The sequence below is a fragment of the Stegodyphus dumicola genome, chromosome 5, assembly GCF_044657685.1.
Source record: "Stegodyphus dumicola isolate Sdum_Otavi_A_Nest chromosome 5, ASM4465768v1".
Lineage (NCBI taxonomy): Eukaryota > Metazoa > Arthropoda > Arachnida > Araneae > Eresidae > Stegodyphus > Stegodyphus dumicola.
The window spans coordinates 94,343,725-94,364,984 of record NC_140772.1 but is presented as its reverse complement, the minus strand read 5'-3'; the positions used below and the strand labels follow the sequence as shown (position 1 = coordinate 94,364,984).

At 30.6% G+C, this 21,260-nt stretch overlaps 1 protein-coding gene across 1 annotated transcript in view; it reads left to right on the top strand.

Annotated features, from left to right (window-relative positions):
- Nucleotides 1-21,260, top strand: part of LOC118183143 (cell adhesion molecule Dscam1-like) — a 610,771-nt gene that overhangs the window by 581,328 nt on the left and 8,183 nt on the right. Inside the window, exons 19-24 of the mRNA XM_085816874.1 lie at nucleotides 737-835; nucleotides 10,434-10,613; nucleotides 11,614-11,907; nucleotides 15,056-15,220; nucleotides 15,944-16,128; nucleotides 20,345-20,426. Coding sequence (XP_085673000.1) covers nucleotides 737-835; nucleotides 10,434-10,613; nucleotides 11,614-11,907; nucleotides 15,056-15,220; nucleotides 15,944-16,128; nucleotides 20,345-20,426 — 1,005 coding nt within the window. The remainder of the gene's footprint in view (nucleotides 1-736; nucleotides 836-10,433; nucleotides 10,614-11,613; nucleotides 11,908-15,055; nucleotides 15,221-15,943; nucleotides 16,129-20,344; nucleotides 20,427-21,260) is intronic.

Here is a 21,260-nt window from a genome sequence, read left to right as displayed (position 1 = left end):
GAAAGGAATTTACAATCTCTGATTTCTTTCCACAATAATTAGTTTCATTCAAAATTTTGACATTAGCCAGTTTTTTCTAAGTGTTACTGTATTCTAGGTCCTTGTCACAATGATTTTAAATTTAGCGGATTTGAAACTGTATTTTTGTTATTATCAGGCAATGTAAGTTGAAATCGGTTTTTTTCTCTGCTTTATTACTTCATTTGTATCATTAAAAGCTTTTTATTCATCTACGATAAAATTACTTTTTAAACTAGTCAAACTATTTAAACTAGCCCTTACCTTAAAATACTTTATTTTATGTTAAATGCATAACATCCTGTTATTAGTTCGTTTAAAATAGCGTTTAAATTTATATAATCAGTTTTGTTTTTAAGCATACTTTTATCGATATCATGATAATAAAGCCGACTAATCTAGAGTTAAACGTTTCTTATTATTACGATCACTTAATATCTTGAAATATTGCTTTATAAAATACTTAAACTGGGTCTGTAGAGCGCAGTTTTAAATTAAAATTAGTTTCCTCAAAATCTCTTTACGAACAACGTAATGAATGTTTTACATAAAAATAACATAACGAATATTTTAACATGATTAAGAAAGAGAGAGAATAAATGGATGTTTTCATAAACTTTAGAAAACGGAGAAATAATCAACTCATTTGATGCTACTTTTGTACTAGATAACTCAGAAAATCTCAATATGAAACGGCATCTTCTTCTTTTTCTTTCAGATCCACCTCGACCACCATCGTTAGAAGTGCTGAGCGTGACGTCATCATCAGTCACTTTGAAATGGAAGAAGGATACCACAGATATCGGTTCTGCAACCGGTGAGTTCTACGTAAATAAAACGAAACTGAAATACGTGCCATATTTCCTCATTTTTATGGTCCGTTGGAGGTTTCGGAAGTATTTATCTTTTTTTTTTTTTTTTTCTTTACTCAGCTTTCTCTTTGCTACACCGCAAAAATATTGGCAACATGTCTCATTCAGGTGGAAAAGAACCTCTCGTTTTCTGTTATTTTATGGATAGTATTTTAAGGTTGCTCTTAGGACGACAACATGAGAGCAGATATTTAGAGTGTTGCGTTTCCTTGAAAATGTTTCAAATTTCGTTTCTTGTACGGTTTGAAACAACTACTTTTATATGATGGTCTTGTTTATCGATGTAAAAATCTAGTATGCATTTTATATTTTTGTAATGATGTTCATTTTGGATAAATGGAAGCAACATAAACAAATAATAAATTCCTTAAAAACAAAATGCTTTACAATTAAAAAAAATATACCTTTCTTTTGTCTGTGAACATATGAAAATTGAAATTTCTTGAGAAAATTTATAGAGATTTCAACATTAGAGTAATTGGTTAAAAATAATGATATTTAAGCGAAGTTGAGTTAAAAACAAAGACATAAATAAGTTAAATAGGAATTCACTTATGGAAAATACACATATGTAATATACTAATATAATATGTAAGATATAAAATATGAAACTTAAAATTATAAATTAAATTAGCAATTGTCCCGTAAATTATTCAACTAATTTGTACATCTCTTCTCTTCTGTTCTAAGACCAGGAACTGTTTTATTAATTTTACTCCAAAAGAGGCTTTTAGTCTTGAAATGGGATTTTGCGTCCAGCCGCTATAAACGGTGTATCACTTTTCAAATTGCTGTCACTAAATATTATCGTTCTGTATTACTTTTAAAGAAAGTAACTAAATTAAATAACCAAGATATTTAATAACGCAGAATCTGCATGCATGTATATTTCTCTCACTGTGAAAAAAAGACGGCTACTAGAGCCATCAAATTTTGAATAACCTAATCCTCCACCCGAGCATGGGAACCTGGAAGCCCATATTTTGAATTTCGAATTTGTTTCATTATTTATTTCATATTTTGTAAAGCTTTAATGAATTTTTCATCAACCACCACAACGATCTGAAAGCGAGCAGTCAACGCTGTTCAAAATAAAATATTTTTATTTCCAGCACGCGAGACTGTTTGTCGGAAATTTTAAAGATATGTTATTTTTAAATATTTTGTGATTTTGCTGTTGAATTTAATTTCATGTGGCGCAAGGGAGAAGTACATGATATTTAATAAATAAGGTAAACTTACATGACGTTAACAATAAAAAGAATAAAAAAAAAAAAAATTGTAAACCATCTTGCAAGAAATCTGAACATTGATGTGATGAATTGTGAAAAGTCTGAAAACACAGAAAGGTTTTTATGGAAACACATAACACTGCATCAGAATTTCTAAACATATGCTGCTTTTAAAATTTTTGCAATTTTGTTGTTGAATTTTATATGACGTTTAAGTGCTCAGATAACCATGTTTAATAATAAGACTAAAAAGACCCCAAAAAAGGTGGTTAGCAGGAGTGGATGTAGTAGAAGACAGGTAGACTGCAAGTTAGAGAGAGCATAAAAAATCTTAATAGCCCTTTTTAAGCAACCGTTAGAATTTGAAATCTTTCAGATTGTTTCCCTGAATTGCGTTTTTCCAAATGAATCCGCATCATGCTATCTTATGTATGCGTAGTGTTTAGGATATTTTTTTCTGGAGTTTCGAAAGAACCTTTTAACTGTTTTTCTGAATGTGCACTTATTTTCCTTCCCTTTTTGCTTTCCATCTGCTCTTGCTAAAATGTAAACCATACCAAACTGCGTGGGTTTGAGCGGTACATATCACACCCATAGGGAAGATTTGCGAGTAATCTGTATCGCAAGAAATCATCCAGAAATAAATTATTCGATGTATCTTCGGGCACGGCTGATAATTTTTCTCTGTTCCACAGCATTCAAACTACGCTGTTCTATATATCTATTTCCAAATGTTACGTATTTTAATCATATTAAATATATATTACAAATATCTTATATATAGATTTATTTGTGCGTGTGTGTGTGTGTTAATGAGCTAATTAACATAATGGATTTCCTTCCTTTATAAATTCTGTATTGAAAGAGGCAAAAGACAGCAAACTGTTTATTATTAATCAATTAAACTCAGATTCTTTTCAGAATTTACGTCGTTCCATTCCATTGGCTGATCGCTTAGTTGCGCTTTTGTCTTTCCTGGGTACATATCAAAACCAAATTCCTCATCTAATTTCAGTACCTCTTGCTTATCTTTCTCGGTCAATACATAATTTTCTTATTTAAGCTCCAGATTTTCTCTCAACTAATGAATTATAATTCAATATTTCTAATAACTATAAATTATCTTAACACACATAGTTGACACTTACTACTTAAAATTATGCTGTAAAATATACAGTTTAGTATATCAGTATTTAAATTTACCGATTCATACTGGTTTGCACAGTAACAACTAATGTATTGACAGTCAAGATAATAGATAATTCTAATTAAATTATTATGGACAATCCGTAATTCGGTTAATATTAAATATCGTTCAAATTCATAAAGTATTCTTTTCTCTTCTCATTTAACGTAAATACAGATCTCTTCTTCCTTACTAAATTAATTAACTTTAACATTTCATTGAAATTTTAGTCTTTACAAACACATATTACGTTGTAGAACAAGAATATTTATAGTTTCATCTGATGTCATTATTCGATAATAAATCTATTCACAAAGAACAGCTGAACAAATTTGATAGTTTGGTTCACATACAGCTTTGATTCAGCTTCTTTTAAAGGATTTGTATCTTTAACGTATTTATATTTCCCTTAATTTAGCCTCAGAATTATAAAATTAAAAAGATGTAATCAAATGAGTTGTTGCAATTCAAAATCACCTACGCCGTTAAATGTAAATGAAAATCACAAAAAGAATGTTGATGAGACAAATTTATTAGTTCAAGTAGTAAAACACATACTTCGTCAGAAAGTGTTTTTAAGAAGATGGTAATTGGAACTAATAAAATATATATTGAAGATAGTTCGGACTATAGCGCGATACTAAACTTTTTTTTTTGTATGTTGCTCCGAAACTCTTATTAAAAGTTATTTAACTGAAAGAACTCCGGATAAATTCGCTCAATACATTAATTAACACTTGAAAAGCGAGTAAATTTTACCACACTATTATAATTATTTTCTTTAAAAATTGACATTTGAAAGGTTTATAACAACCGTTTTACATTTTAATAATGCATAAATTGAATACTAGTCTTGTGAAAAATAATTTCCATGGAAGCAGTAATTGCTCAATACGACTATTATTTTTTCTATGATGTAAAGCTTCCTTAAAAATGCATACCGATAGAAATGCGACTTTCCTAGGGAAGAAAGGCTCAAGAACAGTTTTTTTATCAAATTTAAATGAGCATGTCGAGGAAATATATGTCTCGGTCCCACTGCATTTAAAGCCCTGAAGCACCAAAGAATGGAAGAAAGGACAACACTGGAGAAATGATTAAGTGAGAGTCCTGCCTCAGGATTGTCATTTGCAGACTCAGATGATTTAGATTTGAAAAGAACAATTCGAAAGTATGAATAGTTCCAGACAATGCGCGAACTAAAGGGACAGGCCTTTAAATAATCAATTGATTGTTGGAACTAACTGCATATAATGCGTTTATTTTGCATGGTGTACTTTCTATATTTTCACCAGCTCTACCCCGTTTAGTGGTGCAGAATTTTGTCTTAAAACTTAAATGCTTAAATGATTTAGAGTACAATGAACTTCTTGTTAATTCTAATGTTCGGTTAATTTACACAAAATATTATCTCTGCACGTAGAGTTTCACATATGCTTTCTAAAATCAGCCTTTGATGGCTTTCACATTGACAGTAATCATAACTGGGATGTTGGTTATACATATAATTTAAATCTTGTGCCATCTACACCGAAATTAGCGGAATGAATTTAAATTTTCTGCCGTCGTGAACTTCTCCTCAATAACTAAAATAATGATTTTAAAATTAAATGATCCTAAAGTGTAATCTAAAACAACAAGAATGCGATTTAGCCAAATATTCAGTAAAGGAACTTCGCCATTTCAAGACAGATGAAATTCTTGTTATATATAAAGTATGTTGTTGTTGTTTAGCCTTATCTCACTTGTCTGATAGTAACATCAGAAGAAGCCCACGAAATTCAACGTGGTAAGGAATGCAAGACTGTGCCAGTCATTGGCAAGAGCCTTGAGCACCATACAGGTGACAGAATGATTTCGTTTAGTTCCGCTCCCAATTTTGATGGAGATCACCAATGGGAAAAATGTGTCCGGGTTTCCTACTGCTTCTTCTCCTAACATCAACCTCTCAAGATGACTTTCGGCTCGCCGCCTATTTAGAGTGTCCCCATTTACAATCTATATACATTTACAAACATCCGTTCCTCGTTCGGTATGGCAGTCAGCGACGATAATCACTATCCCGGTTGGGCGGCATGTATAAAGTTATATGTTATGTATTATTATATATACAAAATATATAATATAGTCAAAAAAGAAGTTCATTAGTGAAATTAATTTATCAGTTACCCTCATACAAAAGGAAGAAAAGAAAAATCTGAAAGGTTTTAGAGTTTAATATTCGCACAAAAGTGTTGTTTAGGTTTTAACGCTCTTGCTGTTCTCACAGTCTACCGGTCTAGTCTTACACTCACTTCTGCTAAACCTCTAAGCATGTTTTTTTCGCACTTACTCCACATGCAGTTCACAAAATTTTAAATTTTAATTTTAACAACAAAATCACAAAATTTTAAAATATGTCTAACATATTTGACAGCATATGTCTAGAATTCCTGATGCAATGAAGTATTGTCATATTAAAAACATTGTATTTGATTTTCTTTCTTTCATTTTTTTAGTATTTCCTTAATTCATAATATACGTATTCAAGTTTTTTAGCAAGATGATTAACAAAAAAGTTGTTTGTCTTTTTATTAATAATGTTATGTTTTACCTTTATTTATTAAATATCACTTTACGTACATATATGCAAATTCTTCTTTATCTAATTTCTTTTAAAATAATAAACGGTGATGGTAATTGATAACAACAATTTCAGTAGTGATACTCCGTTTCTAGTAAACCAAAGCAAAATTTCATTTCGAGAAAAATAGCCTTTTTTGGGCTAACAACAGCAATACTTCACTTTGTGAAAGAAAGAAAACGAATCTTCAGATGTCATTAACAGCCAACATACTTACATCAAATATATTATATGAATCTCCCTCCCGTAATTGAAACCGTTGATAATTTCATCCGACTCTACCTGCGTATCAGGATGAAAATGTACTACAACTCAATAATTTCAGGAAGAAAGAAATCGAATTTATTTTCGATCTTAAATTAGCTTTCGCGTGATGCGAGAAAAACGAAAAATTACAGAAGTGTCTGTTATATAACTGAATAGATTTCAGTTATAATGACAGCAATTATTTCTAACTTTAATTTTGAGAGAAAGAACATTAAAATAAATACAAGCCTGGATTTAACTACATATCAAGTTTGAAATGCTTGGGAAAGCGCTACACAGATAATGCATGAAAACTGTTCTATAGGAATAAAAAGTACAGTTTGCAGTGTAAATTTGGCATATTTTTTTGAAGTTATACAAAATCATCAAACTGGTGTATCAACGTTTTGCACCTAAACACTCATCACAGAAAAGATTTCTTTTATTTGTCCTCTTCTTTTTTTTTTTTTTTTTTTTTCCTTTTTCTTTCCCCTCCGGAAGGAGAATATTAAGAACATTTTAGTTCAAATTTTTATTCACAGATGTTCTGAATTCTTTTAAAATGTGCAAAAGTTCTTAAAACTTTGCTCCTGAATTATCAGAAATACTGAAATGCTTACGGATGCAAAGAATTAAATGTCATATTTAGTTTTTCTCATTGTTTTTGTATGATACGAAGAGCAGAATAAATCTTACAAAACGCAATGCATGAGAAATTAATGTTTACATTCAGCTTTATACTATACAGTGTGTATATAGTAAATACATGTAAAACAACTTCTTTCGCAAAACTTAAAACAAGTTAATGTAAAAATGCTTTTTTTCATTGTATAAAACTATTTCGGAATTCGTTGGTACCAAGCTTCATTAAACTTCATTCGTATATGCATAAGAGTTGACTTTGCAGGTATACTTTTTAATACTGTTACGAATTTTGTAAATAGATAGTTGTTATTGGTGTAATTATATGTCAAATTGTTGTATTTTATGTGTAACGTAACATGAAAATAATCTAGAGAGACAAGTTATGCTGGAAAAGTAAGAATACAGGGCTAGTGCATTTAACATTGAATAAATGGGTATCTCGATAATTTGTCGAGATATCGAAAAGCTGGCAACTAATCATTGTCGTTAGATTTGGCGTGAAATCGCCAAAAGTCGCTATGCTTGGTTATAATTTGGTGACATTTTGATCCTGTCCCTGTAGCACCGTAATAAGTATTATAATTGAATAAAAGTAATTGATCACTATATTAACTTTAACCGTAAGTCGATCCTCATATTGCCTTCCAGTAATTTCGAGAAGCAGAAAGTACTAGAAATATCTCGACGGCCCGGTGAAAACTGTGTAAGTCCGAAGACAGCATCTGCTCCCAAAGGTTTTTGTTAGCTGTTAGCTCAGCCTGCGTTCCGAGTATTATCTCCGGTTTAGATTTGCTCTTCAGTGCCTTTGCATTTCATTGTGTTTAACGTTCTTATTAATTTGAGGTATAACTACTGATTGTGAAGAGTTTTGAAACTAATTTTGTGAAGAAAGTTCAGGACTCTGAAGGTGTTTCTTTTGATAAAATATATTTTTTCAACCTATGATCGGAACTCTGTGCATTCAATCTATTACGAGCCCGTAAGCATGCAACAATATTTTTTTTTCAAAATATATAACCATTTCGCTCCTAAATTTGTATTTCTCCCTCGTTAAATAATAATTAAAGGTAAATTTTTAAAAAATTGGAAGAAAAGGAATGGGATTATAATCTGGTTGGGATTACAATCCCAAAGATAAAAGTATTTGTTAAGTACTGATGTTATATATCGTACTTTAGACTGTTAAAAAAGTTGAAATTAATATTATGCAAGAATTCCTTTTTATAAAAATGCCAAGCCTGAAATTAAAACGAAGAGTAAATATTCGTAACCATTCTGTTGCATCTTATTGATTGATACTTCATTTCTACGTTTATTGCTCAGAAATTTCTTTTCTCCTTCCAATCTCATAATATATCAACGAACAAAGTTTTGTTTATAAATTTTAGAGTAATTATATTTTCATAGAATGGCAGCATCAGCCTAAAATTGAAAGAAAGATTTGAGCTACTACTATTATAGAAAAAACTCCTATCAAGCGCTATTGGGGGGGAATATATAATTAGGCTGACCAGAATTTCGTGATGCAAAACAGAAAAACTTTAACAAAATAAGAAAAAATTCAAATCAATTTACCATTAAAAGTTAAAATATATATATTTAAATCAATAAAAATTACAAAAGATCATAAAAATTTGAAAAGCTGTTTTTGTAATATATGACGATGGAAAAATTTTTAATAATTAAAAAAAACTTATGAATTATAAAAAAGTATTAGTTGCATTTGTGATAATTTACATCGTTTAGATACTTTTATATTACATATTTAAATTCGGTTTACAATTTCGTATTTTCAGTAATGGGGATACATTTTGTGGAATCAAAAATATAATTTTAACATCTTAGATTCAATTTATTTTTAAAAAAATACATTGTCATTTTAAAGTTTTTAAAGTTATTTAATATATAGGTGCTTCACAAACTCCCTGAACAAATTTATTATTGAGAGTTCCTTGCAAGAGATAGCGCTGTAAATTTTTGTTGTGTTATTATACGTAAATCAAATGTATATATTTTATTTGGAAATTTAAATGAACCAAACAGTTTTCATTCTATAATATTTCATAACAGCAAAATTGCCAGGTAGTCAAAACCATTACCTTTTGAACTCTTTCTGCAATGTATTAAGAACTTGTTATATTTTATCTTGACCCATTTCAGCATACTGTATTTTTTCTACTATTACGGTTTTTCAGTGTTGACCTTGAAATTAGTTTATTTCAGTGTAATGTAAACTGTGAAACTACACGGTTTTTCGCTGTGTTTGTTCTTGATAAACCATTATATAATATAAATTCAGCTATGGACATTTAATCTCAACAAAACTGATGTTGGTATGAGCACTGAATGTTGAACTTCGGCTCTCAGGATGGCATTACGATATTTTTCAACCGACTTGTAACATTCCCGGCATCCTTTTAATTTACTTAAAAAAGGCATTTTAGTTTAATTTTGGAAATCAATCTTTCATAAGAGAATATCAGTATTATTTGCGTGCGATTATGCTGCAATAAAAGAGACTCCATTTTTGTGATGGTTAACATTTGTAATATAATAAGAAATAATAAAAATATTACAGTAAAACATGATTCTGATTTTTAACAGCTTGAAATATTCCGCCATATCTCAAAATTTAACATGTGAAAAAAATACATATCCTATATTTTTTATTCTATACTCATATCACTGATAATTAATAAAATTTGTGTGATAGTGCGACAGAGAAAAAAAATAATTTCATTTGTATTGGTTTAAGACATTGTAAAGAAAATTTTGGGGACTCCAGTTCTGTTTCCTTTGTTAACTTCTTTTCTACAAGAACTATTCAATATAAATGTTATGAGTAAAATTGTTCTACAAATGACTGTGATTATATTCTTGATAGAAGACGTTCGAAGCAAACATCTTTAAACTTAAGGACAAACGCTAGCTCCTTGCTATAAAATTATTTCAGGTACTACTTTCAGGTAGAAGTTGCTCTGTGTTATATTATTTATATTTCGAGGCCCATTTAACATACATACGTGCTTGTTTAAGTCATTAATCATTAGTTGATATTTTAGATTGTGGCGACCGACATCAAAATTACAAAAATTATCTGAGCTATTATATCACTTTGGGCGTGACCTAATACTTCCAGGAGATTGGCATACTGTCTTCATTAATTGTGAACCTATTTCTGTCAGCGAAACAAAGATATCATTAAATAAGAATCATGAAATTACTGCTATTAATTTTTTATATAGTGAAACTGAAAATGACTATAATGTTATTAAAATTATTTCTGCGATATTAAATTTAAAACTTTATTCCTTTTACCTGCCTTGTTCAAACTTTCTTTTAGAAAAAAATCAAAAGCAATTTCATACGTTCAAAACGTTTGAATTTATAATAAGAGAGAGAGAGAGCTTATTTTTTTATTTCTTTTTGCATAATTTGAATAATCAGAAAACTGAACTTATTTTTATAAACTTATCGTATATGTTAACATTTGGAAGTTAACTTCTTCACTATTCTTTGAAACAAAATATGGTTTTTCGGGAATGAATCCTTTTCTGAACTATACTACTTGTATTTATTATGAGCACTTACAGAATCATTTGTAATTTCAGGTTATGTGATTCACTACAAAAAGGATTACGGATCTTGGAAGACAGAAGAAGTGTATGGAGATGTTAATACATACACTTTAAATAATCTACAGTGTGGAATGCGATATGATTTTTATATTACTGCAATGAACGGGAATGGTGAGCAAAGTGAGACAGTATCTGGTAGAACGAGTGGAAGAGGTAAATAACTAATTCCCCAATCAACTGCTAACTGTTTTTTGCGAATTTCCTACTTAATTACAATATTGTATTACTTAACTTAGTTCTGAATATTAAATATTTGCACTTTATAATTACAATCGTTAATAATTAATAACAATTAATCTGATTAAAAGTGATTAAACATGAAAAATAAATATCGAAGATTATTATCACTACAATTAAGCTGAAGTTTAAAGGTCATTCAAATAACTAAATATATCTAAATATATAACTAAATATATCTAAATATTTCATTTAATAGAATAATTCGCACTAACTGATACTTTACTTCTTATGCGCGTGAAAATTTGAATATAAATTTGTATCATTTTTCAAAAAGAAAAATAAACGTAATTTAAAGGTTTAAAAAATCAAAAATCACCTTTGCTTTGGTACATCAAGAATTGTACATAATTCGACAGCTTATGATTAAATAGATAATATAAATAATACTTACGCTATTAAAAATATAATTGTAAAAATTAAATAAAATATGTATGCGTAAATGATGTTTAAGCTGTTTAAAATTTAATGCGACTTTTTCCCAAATTTATTAAATCAATAAATTTTGTTAACCATCATCTCTGAGTAAAACGAAACCTGCCATTAATAACATCCAGAGCGCTTTATCATGATTGTAGAAAAAGCAAACATTTTTGCTTCCATAAAGGAGTAATTTCAGATATTATTAAAAAAATCTCAATAAACGCTTTTAAATCCTATTCTTCATGAAATAATTCTTACTTTATGTTGTGTATTTTCGTAGATATTATTGGATAATTTCTAGTTTTGGTTTTACAAATATTAAATACTTTAATAGGTAATACACATTTATTAAAAATTTCTGTTTTGTTCCGAATACTAACCCATATATCAAATATAAAACTACTGAAACATAATTATGAATATTTTAATATTTGCATTACTTTTTTAATTGATGGAAAAATATATATATTTCTACCTTTTATTTCTTAAAAAGCTCCCATTGCTCCTGAGAAAGAAGAACTGCTGGTGGTAAACGCTACATCTGTAACTATTCAACTGAACTCATGGAAAAGCGGCGGTTGTCCAATAACACATTTTGAAATAAAATATAAACAGCAGAGACAGAAAAACTGGATACTATTCGCTGATAGAGTGTCTTCTAACAAGAAAAGCATAACAATATCTAGTCTTGCCCCAAGCACCTGGTATCAGTTAAAACTGACATCGCATAATGAAGCAGGGCCTACAGAAGCAGAGTATATGTTTACGACTGGAGCAGCGGTTAAAGGTAAGAGTTATTTTTAATGCAAGTATAGGAATTTCCTATGAAATAATTTTAAAAATATTTGCAACTAATTATCTTACAAATGCTTATTATTGGTATAATTTATTATTAGACAGATGAAAAGAATAATTAGAATTGTTTTTCAATAATTATGAGTGCTATATTTTTCGAAATTAATTACACAATTTTGCAAACAAATCGAAGTACCAAGTAGGACTTGGTATGCATCTTGATCGTATCTTGATCGAACGTGCAAATGATTAAAGTTTCAACGCAAATGAAAAGGAATTGCGATCATAGCGCGCATTTCTAGTGCGCAAATCGCAAAGTATAAAACCAGTAACAGAGGCGAAACATTTATCTTTTGTTGTTGCTGCCGTTGTAATTCCGTAAAGAAGCAACTAAAGACGCCATTACGACGATAACGAATACCTTACAGACAACTAAACGACTGGATTTCCTGTCAATCATCTAAAAGTTTTTAATTTGGTATACAGTGTGATTCAATGAAAATTATTTTATTCAACAACTTCAGAAGACATAATTATTGAACCAAGCCCTGCCATACTAGTTCCCTTCTTCACGCATGTTGTTTGATCACGATGTCCACGCAGCCGAAGATCTGGAGTGAAAACTGTTTCGCAGCGCGGCTCGTAAATTTCAAAAGCAAAATGCTAATTAGAAAAGTATCTCTAAAATATTCGTATGCAATTACATATCATTAACTTGTACGGCAATTTTCGTTTTGTATGGAGATTGATACCTATCTAAAGGTGGCTGTTTTTATAATTTTACAGAGATGGAAATGTGCCTTATCGATACACTTAAAGTTACAAGGCTATCATTTTTGTTAAATTTGTCAAGAAGGTTATTTCAAAATCACTCACAAATGAACATGTGCCGTACTTCAGCTCTTAATAGCATTCGGATCTAAGATAGCAGCAGTCCAATGCCTCTTTTATATTAACACTAATTTCACCTTCTTATTACACATGCTTTGCGAAATGTAGAAATTATTCAATGTATTAGTTGTAGGGCATGGATACAGGAGCATTCTCATTTGTTTTCTACGAGTACGTCTTTCAGCTTGTTCAATGCTGCTGGATGATTTGATTATTTCTCAGCGATAAATCACTGAAACATGTGTCACACTGACTTGTATCCTATGGGTCTAAATTCAGAATGAAATAACTGTTTGAAGCAAATTATATCGAAATTTTGTTCAAGTGGTTTGTTGAATCGCTAATTTGTAACTCGCCTGATTCAGAATTTCAAAATATGTTCTTAATACCGTATATACCCGCGTATAAGTCGACCCCCCACTTTCAAAATCGATCGAGAAACTTCGAAAAAGATTATTTAAGTATTACATTTATTAAAAATCATCTGAGAAAAAAAAGTAAATATACGATAAAAAATACCTTGGTAAATAAACAAAATCAAAACCCTTCAACGTCAGATTCATGGTCAGATTCGCCAAACATTTCATAGAACTCTTCTGTCGTCATTGGCTCGTCATCATGCATTTCTCTTTTCTTGGCGTGTTGGCGAAACTTTTTATTGCTCGATATTGATCGGTTGTTCGAGGGCCGAAAATTCCTTATTTTAATCGAAACTTACTCTAGTTAAAGTATGAAACTCTGTGATTAGTTCATCACATAATTTAAGTCATGAAATTACTTCAAGTAAGAGACTTATTTGATAAGTGGTCCAATTTGAGTGCGGGAAGAAACAACTGCATTATATAAAGAAATTTTTGAACTTCCGATTCTTTTAATTTTTGTGGCCCCGCGTATAAGTCGACTTTCCCCAAATTTGAAGTCTTTTTTTTTTCTCCAAAATATCTCGACTTATACGCGGGTATATACGGTATGTTCTTTCTAAACTATTTGGAGTAATTGTTTGAAGAAACTTATTTCGAAATTTGGACTGAACTTTGTTCAGTTCCGCACCCAATTTCAAAGGAGAGCACCCTGGGAAGACGAGTGTGACGGTCTCCCGCCCCTCTTTTCCTACCATCAAGCTCTCGAGAGGACTTCCGGCTCGCTGCATATTTTGAGTGTTTCCGTGTCGCACAAACACTATACATTTACAGGCATCCACGGCTTCTACATTATCTGAACCCGGGGTCTTTGGAATGAATGATAGTCAGAGTTACTAACTGTTGTCCCGGTTGGACGGAGAATTTTTTTGCAATTATTATATCTGATGAATAAATACATTAAATATCGTTATCTGTATGTCAAATAATTTCCATGTATTTTAAATTAATTAATTATTAAAATTTTATTAAATTTTATTAAATTTATTATTAAGGCTATTTTTCACTTATTTGTTTGTTAATTGTTCTGTACAGAATACCTTTGAAACTACTGAAAATTTACAAAGTACAAACCATACTTGATTACGAAAGTACTAAACAGTAAGCTAAAATATATAACGTCATTTTTGATGTTGCTTAAAATGCATATTTAAAAATTAGCGATGTGAGAAATTCTAAAAATGAGAAGAAAATTAAATATTTTCCTCCAAAGAATGTAATTAGCATTATTCTTTTAAAACTGCAAAATCTTTCTTGTTCATAAATGGGAGCAATTTTTAATGTCTAAAAATATAACAAGCTTAACGAATATTTTTAGACTTTTCACTTGCGACAAAATACGTTTAGTTGCATCTTTGCTTTTTCAACTTCATTTCGCTTTTACATTTTACCCTTACGTCTTCTACAGATACGTTTTACACATACTCCATGTGCTACGTCTTTACTCCTACGTCAAAAGAAAAGATATGCCTATTTTGAACGTAATAAAGCATTTGCAATCCTATTTTTCAAAATAATTTGCTTAAGTTCATGAAAATACTTAACAACTTATATACTTTAAAACCTTGAAGTTATCATGGATTCTTATCAAGTATGTCAATAAAATGTTTGAGGCATTTTATCAAATAAAAATAATTTTTTAATATTAAAAAAAAACACTTGAGGCGCGCTTTTCAGAGATCAAACCAAAAACGATGAATCCTTTAATATTCACATTCATAGAATACAGAATATATTTGTCTGTAGTATCAAATAAAATATATGAAAAATTTATGTTCAGATAGTTTCAAGTCAAAATTCATCATTTAATAATTAATTTTTCTCTTACAGGAGCTTTACCAGATACAGTACTAGTGAGCGGAGAACCTCTTCCATTTTATTTGGAGTTGGAAGTTGTTTTGCCTGTTTCTTTGTCTTTGGTTGTGGTAGTAGCTGTACTCGTACTTGTATGTCTAATTGTCCGAAAGAGAAATCCTACTGAAACTTCTCAAACAGGTTTGTAACGTATTTCGTTTTTAGAATAAGAAAAAAAATTAGTTAATCTTTTTTTGTTCAAATTATAAAAATAGCATCAAAGCATTTTTCAATTAGTTAAATACATATATACAGATCTATTTTAAAAGACTAACTGGTTTCATAAAAGTTTTCATGCAAATTATAAAATATTACTTTAAAGCCTTTTTTTAAATATTTGACGTAAATGCGATGAAGCAATAATAAATATTTTGAATAAAATAAAATACCCAAATATTATTATAACGGATCGTCTGAAAGCTTGCAATCGACAAAGATTATGCCAAAAATGTAACAGTTTATCATATATATGCGAGCATTCATGTCCCTATTTTCACTTCTAAATAACACTAATTGAATTACCAGATCAAGAGTCCAAAGAATAATATAGCTCAGGCTTCATATGTCAAACAAAAAATGATGCTTATGAAAATCAGCTTCCAAAATCTGCTACAGATTGTTCAAAATGTTAAAACATGGGATCTATTAAAAGTAATAAAAATGAAAAAGTAATAACAATTAGTTAACTTTTTTTTGAAATTTTTAAAGTGCTGAATATTATATTAGTCATTTTCAGAAGTGTAAACATAATGATACATTACCTATATTTTCAGTTTTTTAACATTTGTGTAATAAATAAGTGGATTCCATTTACATGCGAGCAGTTTGAATTTAAATCCTTTTTTTTTCTCTTTGTCATTATAGCAAGTACTACATACGTTTCTAGAAAATCTCAAGCTGGTGAATCGGTACATTTATGTGAGATGGAGAAGTCCACTTACCAGCGTCCTGTCAGTCGTGCAGATCCTATCTATTACCCAACGCCGTATGCTACAACGCACATTGCAGATGGCCCTTGCAGGAAATCATTTGAAGCAGAAGAGAGAGAGGTTTGTCGTTATATACATTATCTCTGTCGCTAACGAATTCTGAAATAACATTTAATATGGCCAAATACCCAGCATTTATTCAGGTTAGTTACATTGTTGGGAATTAAACATAAAATGCCCCGTGAATAAGTCCGTATCCTTCTTCAGTGGGTTACCGTTTTAACCATCCTATGATTTTATTAGTATAAAATACACTGCAATACACAATAACATTGCATCCATACATTAAGTCATAAATCACTAATCATTCAGTCATTCAGTGAGCCTCCCAGACGGAATAGTGGACTGATTGCGAAAGTAAAGAGCCCGAGTTCGAATCCCGGAGAAAGCATGGATATAAAATTGTCTTTTCCTTCATAGAAGGTAACGATAGCCGCCTATTAGGTGCCTCCACAATACAATGGTTACCACTTCGGGTCTTGGGTAGTGGCCAATGCCGTTATAGGCAAGTGCCCGCCATTGGAAAAAACATCAATGTGTTAATTTTTCTTTACTTGACACTCTATTCTGATTTACCTTTGAAATTGGTCAAAACGAGTTAAAAAAGCGAGTTGTTAGCAACATACAAGTTTCTGTTGGTACCCATCAAATTCCAAACTGAATAGAAACAATTGAATAACGAAAAGCGAAGGCTTCACAATACAGTGTTGCCAACCCTATATAGAACGGCGCAGAATTATGGCATATCCCAATAAATTTCTAATACCTAGTATCGTAATTTCGCGCGTATAGTCCGCGGACTATCTGTGTTTAAAATGCGAATTTTTGAAGCTGCGGACTATCCACCAGTGCGGATAATACGCTGGTTGTTCACGGTTAAAATCGTTGAAATTTAAAAAACACGCTGTCGTGAACTGCCGATGATCAAATATAAAAAAAGCGCGAGATTCCAAGAAAACATTCGTATGTATCGTATCGATAGTAAACCATAATGAGCATAGTGCAGAACGAATGAGTAGTAGCAAGTAGAGCTCCTAAAATCCAGGCTCGCGCATCAAGCGATGCCGGGATATGAGCCAAAGAAAGTCTTGTGTGAGCACTCACTTAGCGCAACCAGTCTTGTATCCCAGTGTCCTTCGCACTGCTTTAGCGCAACTGCCGGGAGGGGGAAAAGTAATGCGTCAGCTCGGTTTTTAGGAGCCATAGTAGCAAGTACCTGGAGTAGGAAAAAAAAAGCGCGATTCGTTTACTTCTAGCGTGGTTCGGCAACACCGAGTGAGTGGGGTCGAAGGTCACATTTCATTACCACTTATCACGAGTATAGCATGTTGCACAGTATTTTGTTTTCGTATTTTGTCTTTCATCTTCGATAACGTTGATGAAACATCGCCGAAGTTTTTACTGCTGAGTTAAACTCAAGGTAGTTGAGAAAGCTGAATAAGATGAAATAGAGAAGCGGGCCGTTATTGGTTTAATATTAGTATTCGGTGCACACGGGATTTGGCTACTTTTGGCGACTTTATGATGATCAGTGAAAACGGGACATATACGATGAGTAGTTAACGGGTCATTCAAAGAAAATATATAGTTAAACATAGTATATACTATGTATATAGTATATATACTATGTATGTATACTATATATATAGACGTTCTTTGGATCATTTTTGGTGTTGGCGATAATTTTCAAAGTCGCACCAAGGCTGCACCATATACTAGGATTTTACCCCGTTATTTTGAAGTGGACGAGAAAGCGGTGAGAAATTGGCGCAAACAAAAGGATGTGTTTAAAAGGCATGGGAATATTGCCGTATTAAAAAAACGTAATTTCGGACGTATAGTCCGCGGACTATCCGGTGGTGCGGACTATCTGACGATTTTTGAAATTTTTTTTATATAAAATCGTGTCTGCGGACTATACGATGGTGCGGACTATACGTGCGAAATTACGGTACTTTCTGGTACTAAAAATGTTTGTTTTAAGCATTTAATATGGAATTCTAATACAAAAGAATATGTTTCATCTCTTTCAATTTTATAAGATAAAATTGTTTTACAAATTTCTGTGCGCAAAGGGAATGTAAAATTTGATGAATTTAAATATCTTGTTCTTCTGAATGTTTTTCTATGTGACAAACTACTGTATTGATTCCATGTTAAGTAATTATACACCAGTTTGATGTAAGATTTTGCGAATGTTAGTTAAAAAAAAAATTACTTCGTTGGTTGTTAATGAGGTATCCGTGTTACAAAGTGAATAATTATTTCTAAAGTGCAGTTATTTAAAACGATAAAAGTTTTCAAATCACTGAAGTAAGTATACTATTGAATTTCGGAAATATCCATGGTTCTGTAAGAGATTAATAAATATACTGTAATAATCTAATTTATAAATTGCTTTTGAGAATATCTTATTAAGCGTGCATACACATATTTTTTAATTGTGGTTAAAATGAAATACGAATAACTTCATTATTCAAACTGAAAATTATACTATGTATTTAAGCATCGATGTATCAAAAACATTAAACAAAAATATATATAGAAGTACCATACCAGCAGACCCACTGAATGTGTACCTGCTTGTCACATTTTAAAAATGTTTTTGATTTTTCCTTAATGGTACGTAATGAAATAATGCTCCTGAAAAAATTCCTGGAAAAAAAGTAAATAAATACTTTATTTTCGAGAAATTTAAACCATATTATGTAAAACTGTAGTCTAATTCAAACCTAACACTTAGACCTAATGTCACTTTTTTTCGGAAAGCTCTGATAAATTAAATAGTAAATTAAATGATATATTTTATCGAAATTTATGATATAGAGTTTCAAAAAGTAATTTTAATATTTCAAAAGTTTTAATAGAAGAAACAATATTGTGAACATACATTCAATAATGATGCTTTGATTGTTTCATTGTTTTAATGTTATAACATTAAAATAAAACATTTTTATTTTTCGCTGTCATATAAACGATCCAAAAGTGAAATTTCTGTAAAATGCGTGCAACTTTTGGATTGTTTATTCTCCTATCAGTAACATTCCGAGTTCCATACTAAAGGTCCCCATTCTGGGTATGAATTCCCAGAGTATTTACAGGATTCTTTGCCAATGGGTTTAATTTACATTGGTCAAAATGAGAGAGCCTTAAAATTTCGCGTCAAGGAACATGAGGCATATGTTAGAAAAAAGTAAACACAGAAGTCCTCTGTTACCCAGAATTGTTGGTTCGAAAATCACACTTTCCATTTTTCTGCAGCCAAAATTATTCAAAAAAGTCTTTCATTGGTGAATTAGATTTTCTAGAGGCGTTTCACATCCAATAAAACCTTTCTGTTCTAGTTAACGATCCTAATTCCAATCCATCTTTACCTTCAGCCTTTAAGGAAATTATGATTTAGTTTTCTCATTTCATAAATAGATGGCGCCAATAGCTAAGTCCTGTCTAGCCATTCCTATCACTATATCTTATCTCGTTCATTTGCACTTTGGCAGCTGATCATTGTTTAAAAAATAACGATAATAATAACCCGGAAAAAATACCACCATTTGTAAAGAGCCACATTTTTTGTAAATTATTATTAAAGCATTGATTTATCATTGCTAACAACTCTCTATTTCTTTGAAATTATTACATTACATTTGGTAACACGCGAATGTTAATTAATACAGTAATTACATATTAACGCAGTTACATATTTTAAATTGCAAATACATGAATTTATGTTAGTGATTAGGGAATTTAAGCGGACTGTTTAAAAATGTATAATACATTTTAAAAGAGTTTTAATAAATTTTATTCGAAATGCACAAAATTTTCAACATTACTTAATTATTAACATTAAACAGAGCATGATTAATAAGTGTGTGTGTGTGTGTGATTACGGCAAAGCCTCGAGGGCTATCTGCCTAAGGGGAGGGATGCCTTCGTGGAGGACTTTCTAAGGGAAACTGTCTCGTCTACACGTTACACATGGGGAAAACCACGAAAACGCCCATGCAGCCAGCCCGTTCGCGGGATTCGAACCTCGGACCGAACTACCAGTGTTCAGCGACTTTACCGCTCGGCCGCTGGTGGGCTGCATGATTAATAAGCAGTGGTTAATTATTAACATAAAATTTAATACTGATAACTCATAAATTTTTTAAACTGTGTTATTGTTTAAAGGTATCGGGTATTAAAGCTTCTAATAGATGTTTTACTTAATTAGTTAGAAACATTTGCTGCAAATGTATCAAATGTTATCAAAATGTCTTAATTTTTTTATATGTAGCTTCAAGAAGAACCTCAATATGCAACTGTAAAAAGGACAGCAAGACCTCCTAAATCTGATGTACATATATATCACTATCCTGGTAATTGTAGTTTAATTACTTGACTCTTAATTTAATTAGTAATTATTTATTAATTATTATAAGCTAACTACTTATTAATTTATAATAAACTATTAATGCAATTGAGCAATAATATTTTGCAACTGTAGGATTTGAATTTTGAGATAAATGTTTTAAAATGTTTGCATTTTTAATAATGAACTACTGAATTTACTGTGCTTCCTTTGGACTTTTAATTGTTTTTATTGTACCTATACTATACACGAATAAATTGGCAAAATATTATGCTCATTTGTCTTTTTATGACAAGTGTTCTCTGGGGGAAAGCAAGCACGCATTTAAGATTCAAAACCAATTTTCTTTGCTTTAAATTTAGTTATCCTACCAGTTTTAATAATTTTATGATTAAGTAATTAGTTTAATGTAATAATTAATTTCAATAAGGGGCATTTTTAAATGCTTGCTTCTCAATTGTATCTTTAAATATAGATTTCTGTTTACTCATATGCAATGTTGTAATTATAAAAAGTGAGTTGAAAGTGGCGCTGTCCTTTCTAATAAATTCTTTTCTGAAATCTGCATTCAATAATTATAGAAATGTTGATTTTTGGCAATAATTTTGCATTAGCTTTCATTTTATGAAATTCAGTACGTAAATTGTTTCGTATTATTATTACATCAAGAATATCTACAGAATTCAAATCTATAAAAATTACTTCTGTAAATAAAAGTGTAATTTTGTGAAAAAAATAGTAAATCTGAAATTATAGGTTATGAACTGCAGATTTGTTAACTTTGTTTTATTAAAGATAGTTTATTTTGATGTTCAGAGAAGTGAATCCTGAGGTACTCTGT